General features: G+C 36.1%; 1 protein-coding gene across 2 annotated transcripts in view; it reads right to left on the bottom strand.

Annotated features, from left to right (window-relative positions):
• The window catches only part of MRC1 (mannose receptor C-type 1), a 48532-nt gene that overhangs the window by 20334 nt on the left and 10201 nt on the right, over positions 1 to 17997 (bottom strand). For both annotated transcript variants that reach the window (XM_042888228.1, XM_042888229.1), the window contains exons 4-13: positions 17390 to 17554; positions 15231 to 15344; positions 13924 to 14070; positions 9356 to 9538; positions 6046 to 6203; positions 4563 to 4676; positions 3394 to 3509; positions 1890 to 2038; positions 664 to 863; positions 62 to 186 (exon numbers count right to left, since the gene is read on the bottom strand). In XM_042888228.1, coding sequence (XP_042744162.1) covers positions 62 to 186; positions 664 to 863; positions 1890 to 2038; positions 3394 to 3509; positions 4563 to 4676; positions 6046 to 6203; positions 9356 to 9538; positions 13924 to 14070; positions 15231 to 15344; positions 17390 to 17554 — 1471 coding nt within the window. The remainder of the gene's footprint in view (positions 1 to 61; positions 187 to 663; positions 864 to 1889; positions 2039 to 3393; positions 3510 to 4562; positions 4677 to 6045; positions 6204 to 9355; positions 9539 to 13923; positions 14071 to 15230; positions 15345 to 17389; positions 17555 to 17997) is intronic.

The following is a 17997-nucleotide window of genomic DNA, read 5'->3' as shown; positions in this document are numbered from 1 at the left end:
TATTTCAGAAAGATCAAAAGGATAATTGCAGTGAACAGATGATGACATTACAGATACTCACGCAATAGAACGCCATATCACATACTGCTCTTCTTTACCATTAATGGAGGCAAGATCTCCTCCTATAGTTCGACAAAACTCTTGAGATTCAAGCCATGTTTTCTTTTGCTCTCCTTTTGAAAAAGGCTAAAGACAGCATATTTTACCATCAGGTATAATAGACCATAAATAGATTACATGATCAAGATATTCAAAACCAATTCACTTAAAATTAACTTACTCTATGGGGATTACAGAAAATTACAATTACAAATTATAATAAGGTCAGTTAGTGTTCATCTGTTTGAAAAACAGGTTTCAAACGAGCATCTTTGAGGCAAGCTGGCAGACTGCATTGCTGACAGCAATAACTGCTGCAAACTGACAGGAGAAAGACACTTTTAATAGAACAAGGATGGAAAATTAAGCTCAGAAAATCAGACCTCAAGATCAGACTTTAAAAAAGTAAAGAAAATGACAAATACTTCAATAAAAAGGGACAGGACCTGAACATATAATCTGTGAATAAGCTGATGAAACAGCAAGACTATTGTACACCAATTTTTATTGCATGCAGGTGCACCAAATAGAAACATCATAATTGAGAATGAAGCAACAACTTACTTTGAAACAAAAGCTAATACGATTGTTTGAGTCCCAGCCTTCTGGGCAACTGGGAACAGGAGTTGTTGTAGGAAGAGGTGGAGGTGTTACTCCCTCTGCCCACATTTTACATAGGAATTTTGCCTTTTCCTCACATTTTATTACATCCCATAATCCACCTGCAGTTCCAGTTCTCATAGCAACACAGCCTGGCTTTCTTCCTGGTTGAAAACAGGAACACATAAAGGCAACATTTCAGGGGGTCACTGAGAATTGTGGAAAACTTCATATTCTACCCTGCTAGAAACCAAAGTATTTGCTTGAACAGAGTCAAAAATTTTTCTAACTCATGGAGAAAGAGGCAAAAATGTGCTTCACCCATATCTGAGATACTTGATACATATCTGAGATACTTGATGTGCCTTACATCAAATCACATCAAGTTCCAATGGCTGACTCTAGCACCATCATGCAATTCAACCAATTCTTCCCTAAAATAGAAGACATGATAAGAGCAGTTTTCCCAAATTTGTCTGATTTGACTATAATTTAATAAAATGAGCTCGCTATATATAAGCTTGCTGCTGTCTTAGTCTACTCAGCCTTACCACTCCATGTCACACATTTAAATCAGAATTTAAGACACTGCAATTGAAGAGGATCAGACAACCTCCCAGAAGCCTGATATAACACATCAGAATCTTGAAGGCAGGAGATTATCTTCCTTCTGATGTGACCATGTCAGACGTAAAAAGGTTTCCCATATATACACATACGTACAATTCATCAAGGAAAGATATTAAGTAAAAAAAAACTAAACACAAACCTTCCTCTTGTCCTTTCCTACAACCTTGTTTTCTCTAAGACAGGTGCTTTATGTGTGCTGTGATTTCCCACAACTCAAAACATGCACTTAGCAAACACACTATGAGATACGGCTGAACAGTCAGGATTTTTGAGCAAGGCACAATATGTCTGAAGAGAATGATCTTCTAGAGTAGAACATGCAGAATGACGGGAAATCAGAAACTTGACAGAGCTTTGAAGTTTCTTTCACACTCAGATTAAAAGCCTGAGTGCATGCAGCAAGTTAGCGCCAGCACAGCATGCTTGAGAGAGCAGACATATCTGAGAGCAATTGGTCATTGTGCCATTAGACAGGGACTAAGGACTGAAATAAAAAATGCAATTGGTGAGCGATATATTCTGGCCACTGCATTCATTAGAAAGCATAGAGTCATAGCTACCAGGCATTTCAGAATTCCAGTGTGTAAATAAGACATATTCGCCATTAGCCCACTTGAAAGTTCCCTTTTCTTCTACATCTGAAAGTCCAATCCAAAAGTATCTTTCTGTTTTCAGCCCAACCAGGCTAGTCAGATAGGCTTGTTCATATCTGTTCAAAAGAATACAACTGTTAAATTAATACCACTGGATTCATTTTTTAAAGCTGTAAATAGTTTATTTTCTCAGAACTACCTTTGTACTTTCTTAAAAGAATGACATGGAGGGATTTACATGAACAAACCAAAACATAATATTTAGTTTGTAAGCTTGAATACCAAAGTATTCTGTCTTCTCTTCCAGTCCAGTATAGAAAGTGGTATAATGGTGAATTGATATGAAATTGGAGAGGATATGGAAATGAAGGAACAAGACAGGACTTAATTGTAATACCACTGTATTTCAAAGATACCCTTCTATTTCAAAGGTACCCTTCTATTTTAATAACTTCTTGTTACAGGCAAACCCAAAAACCACAAAAGGCCTCAGCACTATTACAGAAATACACTAAAGTCAAGGCTGAAGTATGACGATAACAAACTGTTAAACTCAGGAAAACTGCAAATCAGATCCAGTGATCATACATAAACTTTTATGTTTGGGAAACAAACCTACTCAGAGGTAAAGCTGTCATAGTTCATTACTGTGTTTAAATAAAAAGCCTTTGGAAAATCAGAGCTAATGTAAAAAAAAAAGTCTCTCTTGTAACAAGATATAGTCCAAAGACCACATTGCTTCACTATTTTTTATCACAGCTGCAGTTCAACCTGCATTTTCAGGGTTACTATCCATGAAACAGTTTTCATGCTGAAACATACCTATTCAAATTATAATGAAAGAAATCAGAGAAAGTGTAAGACGTGGAGTCAACTGCAGGCACACCAGCCTTTATTTCTTAACTCTTTCATTTTTGAAATATGCTGTATTCAATAATGTGTATCAGCTGCTCAGAAACTTAGCACACATTGAACCCTCATGGAATTGTGATGTTTTAAAGTACCAAGCACTTCTATCCTCATTTGGATTCTTATTTAAACTTTGAGTAAGTAGTTCAATTCTGAAAAGAACTGATATTTGACATCGAGCTCCTCTTCCTCATTTCAGTTACCTTTCAAGAGGAATTCACTTAAATCTCTTCACTTGATTATTTAAAATTGAATTCTGTGCTCTTACTCCCACACTCAAGTAAACTTATCCTCAAACCACTACAATTAAAGAAAAACAAAACTCTATGTTTTCCTTGGCTTTCAATGGCAAAAAATTATTTCATATCCATTGACTATTTTTACTATGAACTGAACTCATAGATTTGAATATGTATGCAAAATCTTTTACAAGTTTTGTATGTTTATATAGCTGTCCTCTCAAGCAAGATTTTCATCCATATCAAAATCTTTATTTTGACATTCAGATGATATTAGATGCTAAATTCTCATGCGGCCCTTAATGCAAGCAGTTGTCACTTACCTGTCTTGAACAGTTGCTAAATACGCTTTATGCCTTTCACAAGTTTGATTTGCTTGGGAAAATGTTACAAATGTATTCCCAATGAAGTAACAATAAAAACCATGCCTTTTCCAGCCCTGTCAAAATAAGCATTAAGTGATCAAATGCGCTACAGTGTTCATAAAGTTCCTATAAAAATATATAAAAACATAAATGTAAAAGACAAAGAAAGAAAAAAAAAAATCTCATGACACTGTCAGCTAACCATTAGCCAAAGGAACAAGTGAACTGCAAAAGGCAGAGTGGAAACAGGCAAGAAGAAAGATTTTATAAAGTACTGATTTACAATGATTTTTGATTTCCACTTATAAAAAGAGATCATAGGTTTTTCTTGTGCGTTTTCAGTACTCTGCCTGGCACATAGGTGCGCAAGCATGAGAACTGCCATGGAAAGCAAATTTAAGCATGTCCTTTTAGATTGCTAGTGATTAGAAAAGTTTATAGATTATTAAATAACACTAACACTCTTCTAATGCTTTGTCATCCAAATATCATTATCTCAGGAATATGCTTACAGAGAAATAGTGGCTGAGTTACAGCAAACAATTTATACAAATTTTCTCCTGGTATTCAGTTTCTCACCAAGAAGATTATCTAACATGGAATAAATTCAGTGGCAGTTCAGAGGGAGCACAGTGGATACATTTTGTTTAGGAACTTGTAACAAATTCTTCAAAGTAGGGAGCATGGCCAAACACCTAAAACCTACACAAAACCTTGAGAATATCATGAAGACAAACACATTCTTATTGCCAACAGTAACAAAGACAATTGCAGACAGAGCTGAAGAGCAACTGCTCTTCAGCTGCATAAGAAAAAATTTCTTATGAAGGTCTAAACTCCAATCAAGGAATAATAGCCTACTCAAGAGCTACACATTTGAGTTTTGTACACTTTCAAGTTCTGAAAAAACAAAGGGAACTTCAACAGTCAAAGAGTCAGGGTCTGGATTTATTCATCTGTACCACCTGTCCCATCTGCCATAAAAATGAGAAGGCCAGCTGTTCTAATCATGACAATGCAGAAACCATTTCTCCTTTTTTTCCTCCCTCTCCTTCCAGATCCAGTATTTTCTCTTCTTAACCCTACCTAGCAGCCAATTCAGCTTCAACAACCTTTTCTTCACTTACTCTCTGGCAGCCCATGTCAATAGTTTCCTCTCCTGTAGGTGCTTCTGACAGGGGCTTCCTTTTACAGATGTAGCCAATTTTCTTTTCACAAGAATGGTCCGCCCAAAATCCATCCTGAACATGAGAACAGAATATCATAGTCAAGTGGGATTTAGGTTTCAAAGACGTGCTCTATGTTAAAGTATTTAAGGATAATTTTTCCTAGCTTTTAAGGAAAGAAAACCTACACTAACTTCAGTACAGAATTTCAACCTCAGTCTGACTTCTCCTGCTGAGAATGATTCAACGTTGATGTACACCTTTTCTGATTTCTAACCTTGCTGGAAACTGGACCCTTTGAGGTGACAGCAATGCAACATCTTTACAAAAACTACTAATTCAATAATCATGCAGGAGGAAAGGGGATCATAGAATGGTTCGGGTTGGAAAGGACCTTCAAGACTATTTTCTTCTGATCGCCCTGCCCAGGGCTACATCCAACCAAGCCTTGTACACTTCCACAGATGGGGCATCCACAGCTTCTCTGGGCAGCCTGTTCCACTGCCTCACCACCCATGTTATAAAGATTTTCCTAAGAAATCTAATTTAAATCTAGTTCTCTTAGTTTAAAACCATTATACTTTGTCCTGACACTACAATGCCAAGCTTCTGCAGCCTTGAACTGGTATTTTTGGTTCTTACTTATAATATTATGCATGCCAGCTTTCCATAAGAAACTTCTGAGCAATGATCAAGGGTTCTCTGGCTGCACTGAATGTTACCACTTTTAGCATGTCATTTTAGCATACATCATCATCATCATAACCAGTGAAATCAAATATTAATGCTTTGTGATCCTAGCCATTGAATTTTATTTTAAGACCCATCCAGATATTAGATCTCATTTGTAAGCTTACTCATCTTCTACCAACGTCTCTGCATATAAAAATAAAAAGAAAAGAAGAAAAAACACATTCCACAGTACTTATCTGTAACTATATATGTAACTATTCTTGCCAACTCACAACTGAACTCTTTGTAGGTTCCCGTGCTGCACTCTGGCACCCTAATGTTTAAGCATTCAGCTACCTTCCCATGCCTGACCTTCTAAGTCCATAATACAGACAAAGCATCTACTGCATCCTCATCTAACACTGTCATAGGAGCTGCCCAAGAAGGACATTAATACATAAAAACGTTTTGCTTTTAAAAATCTGCTTGCTCAGTGATTATGTGCACTATAGCCTGGTTGCCATGGAAAAAAATATGTATTTACACACTTCTCACCAGAACTTGACCAAAGAAAAGATTTAGATGTTCATGTGCTTTGCAGTGTAATTAAAAGTTTCTTCCAAAGTCCACATGTGCATACAGAAGTCTCTGGACCTTGGGGGAGAATTTACCTAAAAGGAAAGCCACCACTTGCTTGTTTCTCAAGGAAGCAGCAAAATAAATAAATAAACAAATAAAATATAATTAAGTCAATAGTTGAACATGACTTTACCTTTCCCTTCATAACAACGCAGTCCTCCTGCCTATTGTTTGCATGAGTGGGTTCTCCACGAAGCCACCTGGCATAGGTGACAGGTGTCCCATCACTCCATTCAAAATACATCTGAATCTTGAGGTCATTCAACCCAATCCAAAGTTCATCATCTGGCTCTAAAACATGATTGACAACAGTCCTTATATGTTATGTTATTTATAGGATCTTACTCTCAGGAAGGCTAAAAGGAAGTCACAGAAAATTAAGGCTCCCTGTTTCATGTAGAAGGCACAGCATTCTCTACATACGCACTCCAGTCTTCAGGAAAAGCCACTCACTCTAGTGGCATTACAATAGCAGTGTTTAGCTTCATACAAAAGCACAAACCTGCTCTCTGTATTGAATTATGTTGTAGCATAGTCTGCCTTGTTCTCCTTTTCCAGCTTAAAACATTTGGATAAAATAAATAACAAGATACAACTAACCACCTAAATAAAATCCTAACTCCTCTTTCACTTCTTGCACAGGAAAGAAAGTACAAGTACCATCTCTTCTAATGCTCAGACACCCAGCATGTCTCTTAGAAATGACAGTCAGCAAGCACACTTGCAAGTTGTCCCATCATCTGTTCCTATACTTTGTTTCATTTTAGAGCAATATGCAATTCCTGTTGCTGTTTTACTTTTTGTCAGTCCGCTGTGGAGTAAATCTTCATTTGGAAGGAAAGTGTAGGAATTAATCAAGCATCTTACTTCACAGCTGCTGTTTCTTAGAGGTCTATTTGCCTGTGCTTTAAAGTCTCCACCATATTGCTACTATAACGTTCACTATCCGGTTTTCTTCTGCAAAAAAAACTTCTGAATAAAATCCTATGGAAGATTAAAAATCGGGCATTGATAATGACTGAACTTTATCATCATCAAAGGACGTTCCTTTATAGTACTGGCTTTGTAGCTGTTAACTGCAATTGGGAATTTGTTATGAGAATCATAAAATGTATTTAATTCCATCATTAATGGTGGCATGATAGAACTGTATTTTGAATTAACAATACTCAGACATCTTTCATGCTCATAGTTTGTTCTCACAGTTTTCCCTTCTTGAACGATTTTCCTCTTAACATTCCCTAGCCATACTGATCACGGTCAACTTGACAACAAAACTGCTCATGAAATGTAAAAATGGGATCTTGTGTCCACTTTATCAACTAGCTATTTCCCCCTTTCTCAGACATGCTTTGAGCCATGTTTGTTCAAGATCAGATTCTGCATTTCCATGTAAATATGCACAATACATTCCTTTTTAATTCTTCATGTTCTTCTCTAAAGTTCTCCTTTGTCAATTATGCCAAAACTGAAGTTTTGCTACTGTGACCATACTTATCTCATACTTACCCCTTATTGCTCAGTCTTATCACTAGACTGAATTATCTGGTGCAAAGATGGGCTTTTACTCTGTTTGCACAGCACTTATTGCAGAAGAGTTCTGATCCAGGCAAGATTATTGAGGCACTGCAGTACACAGTGCTCTCATCACAGGGGTGAGAAATGACAATCTGATACTGAGAGACAAATGCCTTAAAAGGCATTTTCAGCAGTTTCAATTTTCCTCCTCTGAAAAGATTACTTTCTAAATAGTCTGTTGCAGTATTTGTGCCATCTGTGAGAAGTCTGGTTTCCTTCAGAACTATATGCCTTTCAGAAATATTCACTTTAAAAAAAAACAGTGCAATGCAATCGGTCCAGAAAAGGCCTCTGGAAAAGGTATTTAACCTCTGAAACAACTTACTTCCAAGGAATGAGTCAAAAATGCATCTAACCTCATTCAAATTCTTTCAAATGTCCTAATGCCTCATCAAGAGGTCTCACCTTTCCTAATCATCCCTTTTCAAAGAAAAAAAGTTTGCATAGTTCACAAGACAACCCATCACTTTTACTGCACCCTATGCCATGCTCTACTCTGGTTCCTACTGACTCACCTTGAGGGCTGTGTGCAGATTGGGTGCCAAAATATAAGAAGGTCATAAAACTATTGGAGACCACCTGAAGGACTGGGAATACAGGGAAGGGACTATGAGATAAGGCATTAAAGGAGCAGCTGGGGTCCCTGGGTTTGGTCAGCCCAGAGCAGAGGAGGCTCAAGGAAGGTCCCACAGCAGCTGCAGCTCCTCACAGGGGAGCAGGGGGGCAGCGCTGAGCTCTGCTCTCTGGTAGAAGCTCCAGAACTACGGCACAGAGCTGCATCAGGGGACGGTCAAGATGGAAATGAGGAAAAGCATTTTCACCAGAGGCTGGTCAGGCCCTGGAACAGGATCCAGAGTTCAAGAACAATTTGTTCAACAACACTCTCAGATATATGTCTTAATTTTTAGGTATTTCTATGTGGAGTTGGACTCGATAACACTTGTGGGTTCCTTCCAACCTGGGATATCCTATGATTTTATGATTGTAAGAACAAACACAAGTTGCAATGGAGTTGGAAAGAATACAAAACTAAAGCAGATCAGCTATTTTCAGATTGCTATTCCTGCTGTTACGCAGCAGCTCAAGAGAGCTTGCTGCCCTTTCAGGGAGAATAAGCTACCTGACAGGGTACTAAAAACACATAGAGGATTAGTTACTGCAGTGCAGCAAACATGGGTGTAAAGATGTCTCACCCATCAAATAGTAGTATCTGACACTAAATGTGAAATAATTTACATGGAAAGCAACAGCAACTACAAAATGGCCTCAGCATCAGCATGGTTGCATCTCACAAAAGGAGCATCTCACCTAAGGTTATCTGTAGCCATATTTGACTTGCAAGAACTTGAGTATATGAACACTGAAGTACCCCATTTCAGATGGGGTGCCTCTTAATACACATACTGAGACAGACAGCTTCTTATTTCATGACTTGAAAAACATGGACATGGCAGTAATAGGATCCATAATTTCCCCAAGTTTTCTGACCAACAAATATTGTTTTCTCTCAGCTATCTTTGCAGAAAGAAAGTAAAAAAATCTTCCAGCTTCTGAAAACATTACAAATGGCCTTAACCTGTACAAGAAGAGGTAAAAGCAGACCCTGAGAAGGGAGTTTGATGCAATTCACAACACTGATCACAGCTTTATCATGACAGCATAATCTCTCTAGTTTTAATTCTCCTATTTTTTTTTCCAACTTTCAAAGTTTAGAATTTAACTCCTTCTGCATCTTGTGATGAGGATATTGTTCATTTTTTTATTTGTATTTTTTAAACAGCCTCCTCCTTTTCTCTTAAGCTTCTTATTTTCTTAGTGTAAATGATATAGTACTGAAAAAGAAAAAAATAAAATTAAATACTCACGGTACCCAAGCTGAGAAATAACAAAGCTGTACTCTTCAACGTTATGGATGCTAGCCAGATCCCCATCCTGCTTTCTGCAAGATGTTAAAGCATCTTTCCATATTTTGGGGTCCCTGTGAATTATGTAACAGTGACCAGCATATGATATCCATTGGTCAGGACATACAATAGGCACATCAGTCTCTGAAAAGAAAAAACAAAGAACTTCAGAATTCTATTCTTAACAAAAGATTTAAAATTACATAAGCAAGGACTTAACAAACAAATTAATTGCGTTTTTTCACCCTAAAGAACAGCAGGGTTGAAAAATATCTAAAAAGATCACCATGGGCAAGTATGATTATAAGTTAAAATACCCAAATATTTTTAAGAGCAATACAGTTGCAAACAAGTGCTTGCAATTTGTGAAAAGATGGAAAGAATTTAACTGCAAAAACACACTTTTGACACTCATACACACACACGCATATTCAATTGTGAAATCTAAGAAGTTGTGCTCTGTTATTTTTCTGCATTTCATGCCAGCATTCCTTATCACTCTCTTCTCACTTCATCAGTGATGTTTAGATACAGGAGAAGAAACTGGGCTTACAGAACTTATATACTAAGGTAACTTTTTTCCACTAGACTTTAAGCACTTTATGGACAAGCTGCATTTTCTAGATTAAAAATAAATTAATTAATTAAATAAATCAAGTGATTCTACAGGATCATGCAAGAACCCAAAATGCAAATACTGCTTTTAGGAATACTTTTTAAAAGCACAATTGAGAAAATTATTCTGTCAAAGTAAATTATTGCATTTAAGGATTGCTTTTAGGAATTCATTAGAACAGTAACAAAGTACTGCCAACAATCACATTGCTGATCAGCAAACAATTCAGCTTTTGAAGAAGTGCCATCCAACTGTATAACAAAGAGAATTTATAATCATTAGACAGTTTTGCAAACACCAATATAGAGAGCGGAACAGGGACAGCAAGCTTGCAGAAATTCTGTTGGGAAAATAAACTTATGCACGTCAGAGAACAAGAAGCAATATGTTTCTGTATGACAGTGGTCTATATTTCATGAAAACATTTAACTAGGCATCCAAAGCCATGATTAGTCAGGGCAAGTTTGTGAATATACATCCTGTTTCAGCTAAAAGATGCTGACAATTAGTAGTTACTTAGTATCAGAACACCAGTGTCAGAGCACAGCTATAAACATACTTTTTTTGTCTGCAGACCCACCTCAAAAAAGTGCCAGGATGTTATCAGAAAGTAAAACAGAACTCTGCCATCCCAGGGATGTCCCTGGGATGTGGACTCTGTCCAGCCCTGTGTATGGTCAGAATCCTGTCAATCCAGCCACAGAAGGAAAGAACGGGGATAGATAGAGATGTTGGAAAAACAGACTGATGGTATGTGGGGTTGTCCAGAGAAATGAAACAGAGATGTCAAATACTGTTGTAGAAGTATCATGCTTTAGGCAGCTACCTGATTCCTACCGTGCCTGGGGCTAGCTCTGAGCATGTGTATCTTACAGTGCGTTGCTACAGCAAGCAGACAGAGAGCAGCTCTGAGGAAAAAAAAAACCTAGACTTACATGCATCTTTAACAAATTCACACAGTGCACCCTTTTGCAAACAGTAAATGGAACAGACACTATCAGTTCAGACTTCACTACAAAGACAATCACACAGGTCTTTATTCCCCTGTGGCTTTGTAAGAATCTCTCTTTCAGACCGAAGGAGGCTGTATGAACATGACTGTCAACGCTAAATCAGCTATGGCACACAGGGAGATTCTTTTGGTTGTAAATTCAGTAACATTAGGGAATTTGTTGCAGGCAGAAAAACTGGAGAAGAAGTTGACAGTCCAATTTCTTCAGAGTAAATTTTATTGAATGACATAGCTGGTGATTTCTCAGTGGGACAAAGCCTCAAATTGTTCATTTCTAGCTGTCAGCAAAAGTTAACTCTGTGCTTCCCTCTTCTAAAGAAAACACACAATACAAAGCCCTGTGATCTACTTTTCATCCTTAAGAAAACAAGTACTAAATCCTGAGCTTCATCTAACTTAAATAAAATAAAGCAAGTAATATCTAACAGTGGGAATCACATTAATGTATAAAAAACATTTATCAAAAAGCCAAGTTGATGAATACTGTGGAATAGTTCAACATAAAAAAATGAAGCAGACTTAGACAGACCAAATAGTTCTGCAAACTATAAGCTTGGCTTCCTGAAGTCTGAAGGTCTCCCAGTTATTGACTTGGGTGTCTACAAAGGTAAAAATACTAGCTGAATGATTCTCATGATTAGGGAATTAACATTTCTGTCTCACATATTCATTCTTCGCTGTTGATAAGAGAGAGCTTACACAGCCTTCATAACAGTTAAATTAAGTGTATTTGATTCTCCAATCAGATCTGGGGGTTTATGAAATACTCAGAAACTTAATACTTTATGTTGTCGAATTGGGATGAAAACTATTTTGGCAGTTACCTGGTGGAGGTAAGCAGCCAGCCAGCTTTTCCTTAGAAAATGAAGTTTAAAAATAAGCATCTTTTGCAAGTGAAATTAATGGATTCTTATCGATTCATTTTGCTGTGTTGCAGATCAACTGCTTCAATGCCCTAAAATCTAAACGACTTAAAGATACATAATAATGTGGCCCCCTGCTGGAAAAAAAAAAAAAAAAAAAAAAAATCTCGTGAAGGAAGTCCACACAGCTGCTGAGTTCCTGAAAATCTTCAAATGCTACAAAAATAAAACATCTGTAAAGATTTTTCTCTATTTTGTTGTAGGTACATGATTACATTCTGTTATAAAGTGTTCTCTCTCACAGTCCTATAGCGCTCTTCTGAACTTAAATGTAACTTCTAGAGTTAAAATATTGCCGCTGCATTTGGTAGCCAGTGCACAACTTAATTGCATGCATGAATTTGCAATTAATTTGTGTTTTGACACTGGAGCCCTGGTCAGGAAAACATCATCTGCCATGAGTTTTCCTTTACATCATTAGAAATTGAGGGCACTTAACACCTTGCACGACTGCATGCTTATTCCTTTTATGACTTCCTCCCTTAGGAGCTTTGGAAAATATTTTATGATATGAATTACTGCCAATCTCTGTTTAATCTGTCATCACGTTTACTCAGCAATTTCTGTACAATTGAAAACTTGCATCTCATTTCTGTTCTTCCTGCAAATTATTAATTCACTTCAAATATGGGAGGGGTGAGGCAGGAAATCAAAACCCTGATGTATAAGAAAGAAATAGCCATTGGCTCCAAATTAAGATTGAATGTAAAACTAAATAAGATAATAGGCAGCACTGAATCAGTGGTTCATTTACAAGCATCAGTGTTCAAAGACATGTTTATGAAAAGCTGAGTAACAGCCCATGAACAATCTACTTCAACCTAAATAAAGATAGATTTTGGCTGTCAGAAGTATAGAAATATTAACAGTTATTTGCATTTTAATTCAGAAAATAAATAAAAATAAAATAAGCACTATTGGCATTTCCAACTCCAACAATAAATACACTTAATTTCAAAACTGAAGTATATCTAATTAACATTGATTTCAATATTTGGTTAATAATACACTAGCTCATTTGTTTTTCTTAAAGAGAAACAAGTTAGACAGAAGACACTGTTTCATGTTTTTTGTTATTACTGAGCTGGCTATATGTTGGCAGAACAGCAGAAATAACATTAAAAAACATATTTTTCAAGTCAAACTTTTTGGAAACTCATCATTTGACATCTGATCTTCCAATAATATATATTAAAAAATGGACTGGAAATATGGCAGTGATTTGGATTTCTGCTTCTAAACCCTGTGCAAAATAATGTCAGTGAATTTGGGAGATACCTGTACAAGCTAGAAAGAGGAATAAACTTGGAAACAAGGTATAACGGAAGGAAAGAGTGTTGAAACAAAGGAAAAAGTCACAGTGTAAATTATAGCACAAAGAGATAAAATAATGAAATAAGTCTAAATAAAGCTATGAAAACTTATCCCTGATGTGTCTTTCCTGTGTACCTTAAGTGCCCAAATTATATTTCTTCTAAAAAAGTGTCTGCGTGTATTTAATCTAAAGAATTTTGTAATTAAACTAAATAGTTTAGATATATAGAAAATATAAATCCATACTTAACTACATACACACATAGTTTTTAAACAAATCTTTAAATCTATAATAATTTTTTTAAATTCTTTAAGTTTACTATTAATTTGCACTCTTAAACTTTCCATTTCATAAGTAACAAAAAATGACAGCAAGAGAGATAGATTAGTTTCAATGAGAACATGGGTTTTTAGATAACTACACAATATTTTAAGCATTAAATTATTTAGCTTTTTATTCTACATAAAAAATGTGAAAGTTTTGTTTGCTTACAGAAAGAGAACTCAGCTATATTACGCAGGAAGTAAGGAGACCAGAATAAAGAGGAAGTACACAACGTTCACTTTTACAAGGAATCTTGGTCAAGTCACATTTTGCACAGACATTATCTTTTCTCAATTTTAGGCCGTTAATAATTCATTAGGAGATTATTGCCAAGCCTACCTGTAGGAACAATGAAAGATGCTAAAGTAGCATTTCCTCGCTTACAAATATAGCCAAGCTTCTGGTTACATTCCCAATTCTCCCACTTGGCAACTTTGGCAGGATTTAATGCTGCACAGATTTTTCCAGGTTCTGGAGAAGGATGGCCTTTGATAAATAAAAAAAAAAAAGAACAAAAGTTAAAATGATGTTAATGGACAAAAAAGTTCCACAGTAGGCAGCTAGCTCTCTCAAATGCCCAACCCCCATATTTTAGCAACAGATAACTTAGCACCCTTATGGAACATAAAACTTTCAAATGTTCCTGTTATTTGTTTAGAACTAGTGAGATGGAAGTATGTAAAGCTTTCACAAATTCTTTTAAAATTTACTGGTGGAAAGAACAGTTAGGTCTTCAACACCCATGGAAATAGGGATGAGATAGAGACACGCTGACAAAAATTAACTGTGAAGTAGAAAGCACACATGTAAAATTGGTTATATAGATACCAGCAGAGTGAAAAACAAATGGAGTCCCATTTTGGTTACTCCAAAACTCAGATACTTCTTTACAAGATAAATGAGAGCTGCCTGCAGTTTTAGCAGTCATAAACAGCTTCCCTTGCTGCTTTGGCTCTAACTCAGCCAGGCTTTCTCCACCCTTTGCTACATGCAGCTCCTCACCTGTGCTTTTGGCAGACAGACTTGTAAACATCCTCTCAGGAACTTGTACTTCAGCCCATCTGTTTGCCTTGTGTGCTCTCACCATTGGAGAGCAAGTTAGACAGTGGTTCAACTCATTCTTCAAAGCTTACAAAGAAGTTTTGTCCACCTAAAATTTGGTTTGGGGCTTACCTCCAAAGAGGTACTACAGAGTGACATGATGGAGTAACTTACAGAGTTACTGCAAATTAAATACATGGGACATGCTCAATGAAAATGAAGAGTATTCAAACTGTATAACTTCAGACATCCACTTAAATCAGTCTCCAAAGACTTCCTGAATAGTTACTGCAAGGAAACAAGGGTCCTGATAAAAGTCACCTTAACAAAGACACTGAATAATAAAAGCACCTCTTCAGTGCTGTCTACAGATGTCATGGAGAATATGTTTTTAATACTGGCACTGGAGTCCAGCATTGCAGCCACAGGTGTGAAACAGCTGGTTTTGCTTCAGGGTAGACTAGTCTAATATATTTAGTTCTGTATGTATTACCACCAAGGTTGGTTAATCCAAAATAAAAATAAAAATCCAATCATTAAGCAAATAACCAAAACAAACCAGAAATGAAAGGAATTTAACCCCTTATAAAAAAACATAATCTTACCTGGAACCCAATTTAAGTATCTAAACGGAGCACCACCAACCCACTGCCATCCGCTGTCGAAATTCAGGCTGTTAAGGCCAAACCAGAGAGCAGAACTCAGCTTGCCAGTCAAACCTAGGTAACAGAGATAAAGAAAGATACTGGCAGTGCACAGCAAGAGAAAACATTCTCTTGAAACTTGAAAGTTTAATTTCTTTTGGTTCTCTTTTTTCCCTGTACAAGATTTAAAAATTTTAAATTGAGGTGACTGCGCTAAACTGCTCATATGGTTTCACATCACTCACATTTCTCTTATTGTCAGAGTTTTCACAATTTTAGGTGTGAGGAACTGTGTTAGAATGGAGAAACAACAATACGTATACATTCTTTGTAAGGAGATTATCATAAATACAAAGCAAATCAATTTTTTTCCCCAGAATTACAAAATATAAAACTGATAGCTGACAGAAGGGAAGTAAATAAACAATCAATTTTCTAAAACCAAATATGAATCCTTTCCTGTCATGTAAATATTTTCTTTTCCAATAAAATTAACAAATGTGAGCTTCAAATTTACTAAATATTTTAAAGTAGTATTGTAAGCTGTTTATATTTTATCATGCCACATTTAAATATGATCATTCCAAAAGTCATCTTTTTAACAGCACATCTGGTACATTTTGAAACTCATCTGAATTCACTTCTTCAGCCAAAGTAAGTCAGGATTCCAAAACATGTTCCAACTTACTGTTCCAAGTCTGAAAAGCACTTAGAAATAATATCATGTCCATGCATGGTTCTATCGAATTCTGTGGGCTTTTTTATAGTAATTATGACTTAATTGCTTCTCTCTGCTTTATGTCTAAGAATTGTAAGCTTAGCTGGATGAGTGCTGATTGTTTTTGAATTGAAGTATTTCTGCATAGCTTACAGGAAATCATCACACAACTTACATTAAGCACTTCTGCTTCGACTGATAGCATCATACCAGTTTTCAAATTTACTCTATGTATTTAGTTGTTTTTGACACTATGGTTATGGGTAACACTTAAAGTACAGCCAAGTTACAAGCAGGGGTTGTTAAGTACTGAAAAGGATTGGGATGTAATGCAAGAGTCTGATTTGGCATCAACAGGTTAATGTGTTCCAGTACTGCTTCACAAACAAGTGATGGTTTATGAGAATCAAGATCTGAGCATGATAGGAAAACCTAATTCTGCAAATTCTTGCTGTAGAAGTTGTAGAATGAAAAACTGACTTTGGCAACCATATATTATAGTTGGTAATTAAAACACGTCTACTAACAACTTGCTCCTAAATGTCAATGCTCTCTTGAGCATTAATTTGAAGATTAATTTAATCACACTCCGTAAAGAAGACTTGTGTTTTGGCCATTAACATTTGGAAACAAACGTTTTCACAGAACAGATTACATACAATATCAAAAATAGATTTATCAACTAATCAATCATCCTCTGAATTTATGAAGTACAAAAATTCAGCTTACAGCATAGAAAAAAAATATCAAAATGTTTTCTAATCTATCTAGTAGCTGTAACATTGGACTACCTCACATGTGTACACAGGCTCAGAAGACAGTGAAAACAAGACTGCCTGCCTCTGTAGAACATGAATGTCTTCAAGCATGAATTCAGGATTGAATTTTCACAGAAAGGAAGTTTGGAAATGATTTTGGGAGAAAAATAGGAGTCTGAATTTAAGATATTTTTAAGTCCTCTAGTTCATTAATTCCTTTTTTTTTTTTTCCTTTTCATATTTTGGCATATAAAGATGATATAGCAGCTTTAAAAATATTTGGCAAAAATGCTGATTGGTACAGACAGCAAATGCAGCATAAGAAGAATGCAATCTTCGCATTTGCATTTTTTCTTTGAGCACTACTTTGGATTTGCATACATTCCAAAATTCTTTCCTTATTGCTTGAATTACTTAATTGCTGTGGTTTTTATGTCACTGTAATTTTCCAGCAATATTAATTCATGAGAAAAATCATCATTATCTTTTCAAGTTTCCATCTGAATTATTCAAGATAACAATCTAAATCCAGAATTAAAAGAACTGAAGAAGATACCAGCTTTCAAGACAGAACATGCTATGTAGGTGTCACAGTTAAAACAATTCACTTTAAAAAAAAACCCTGATGGATGATATTACTCTACCTGCTAGGTATGTTTGTTCATGCAACTCTGTGATACTTAATAACTCAGCCTTCTGTTGTTGACAGCTTTTCCTTGCCTGATGCCACGTCAGTGCTGACTCAGAGTTTATCTGATATTGGACATTTGTTAGAGGATCTGTATTCCACAACGAATCAATACTATTAACTGCCAAGAGAAAAAGAAATGTTGCAACTGATCACAAAGACTGAGACAGATACAACACAGAATAAATCACTGAGCAAAAATACACACAGCTACGCGCTGCAAAAAAGAACAGGTATAAAAGGAGTCCTTTAATGCATTAGTAAATCCAGGCCTAGGCCAAACCATGACAGCCATGTTGGACAACACACGCATCACAAAACAATACCACATTTTCTCCAAGACAATAAAGCTGCTGTTTAAGATATAAGATGAACAGCTATAGTTGCTCTAAAGTAACTGATTTGTCACCATGGAGAAAAACACTAAGGTCTTACTGTCTCACACTAACTGAAGCCCATAAAACAGATGGTTTCTCTGAGTTAAGAAATCCTCATTTATTTTACAATTTTGGGTATTATGTAAAGTGGCTTTAGATCATCTTACTAAAATAAAGATAATCAGAC

Source organism: Lagopus leucura, unplaced genomic scaffold (genome assembly GCF_019238085.1).
Source record: "Lagopus leucura isolate 7727_CA_CO unplaced genomic scaffold, USGS_WTPT01 Super-Scaffold_100157, whole genome shotgun sequence".
In the NCBI taxonomy this organism is placed as follows: domain Eukaryota; kingdom Metazoa; phylum Chordata; class Aves; order Galliformes; family Phasianidae; genus Lagopus; species Lagopus leucura.
Note: the sequence above shows the minus strand (reverse complement) of the source record. Positions and strands in the feature narration are given on the sequence as shown.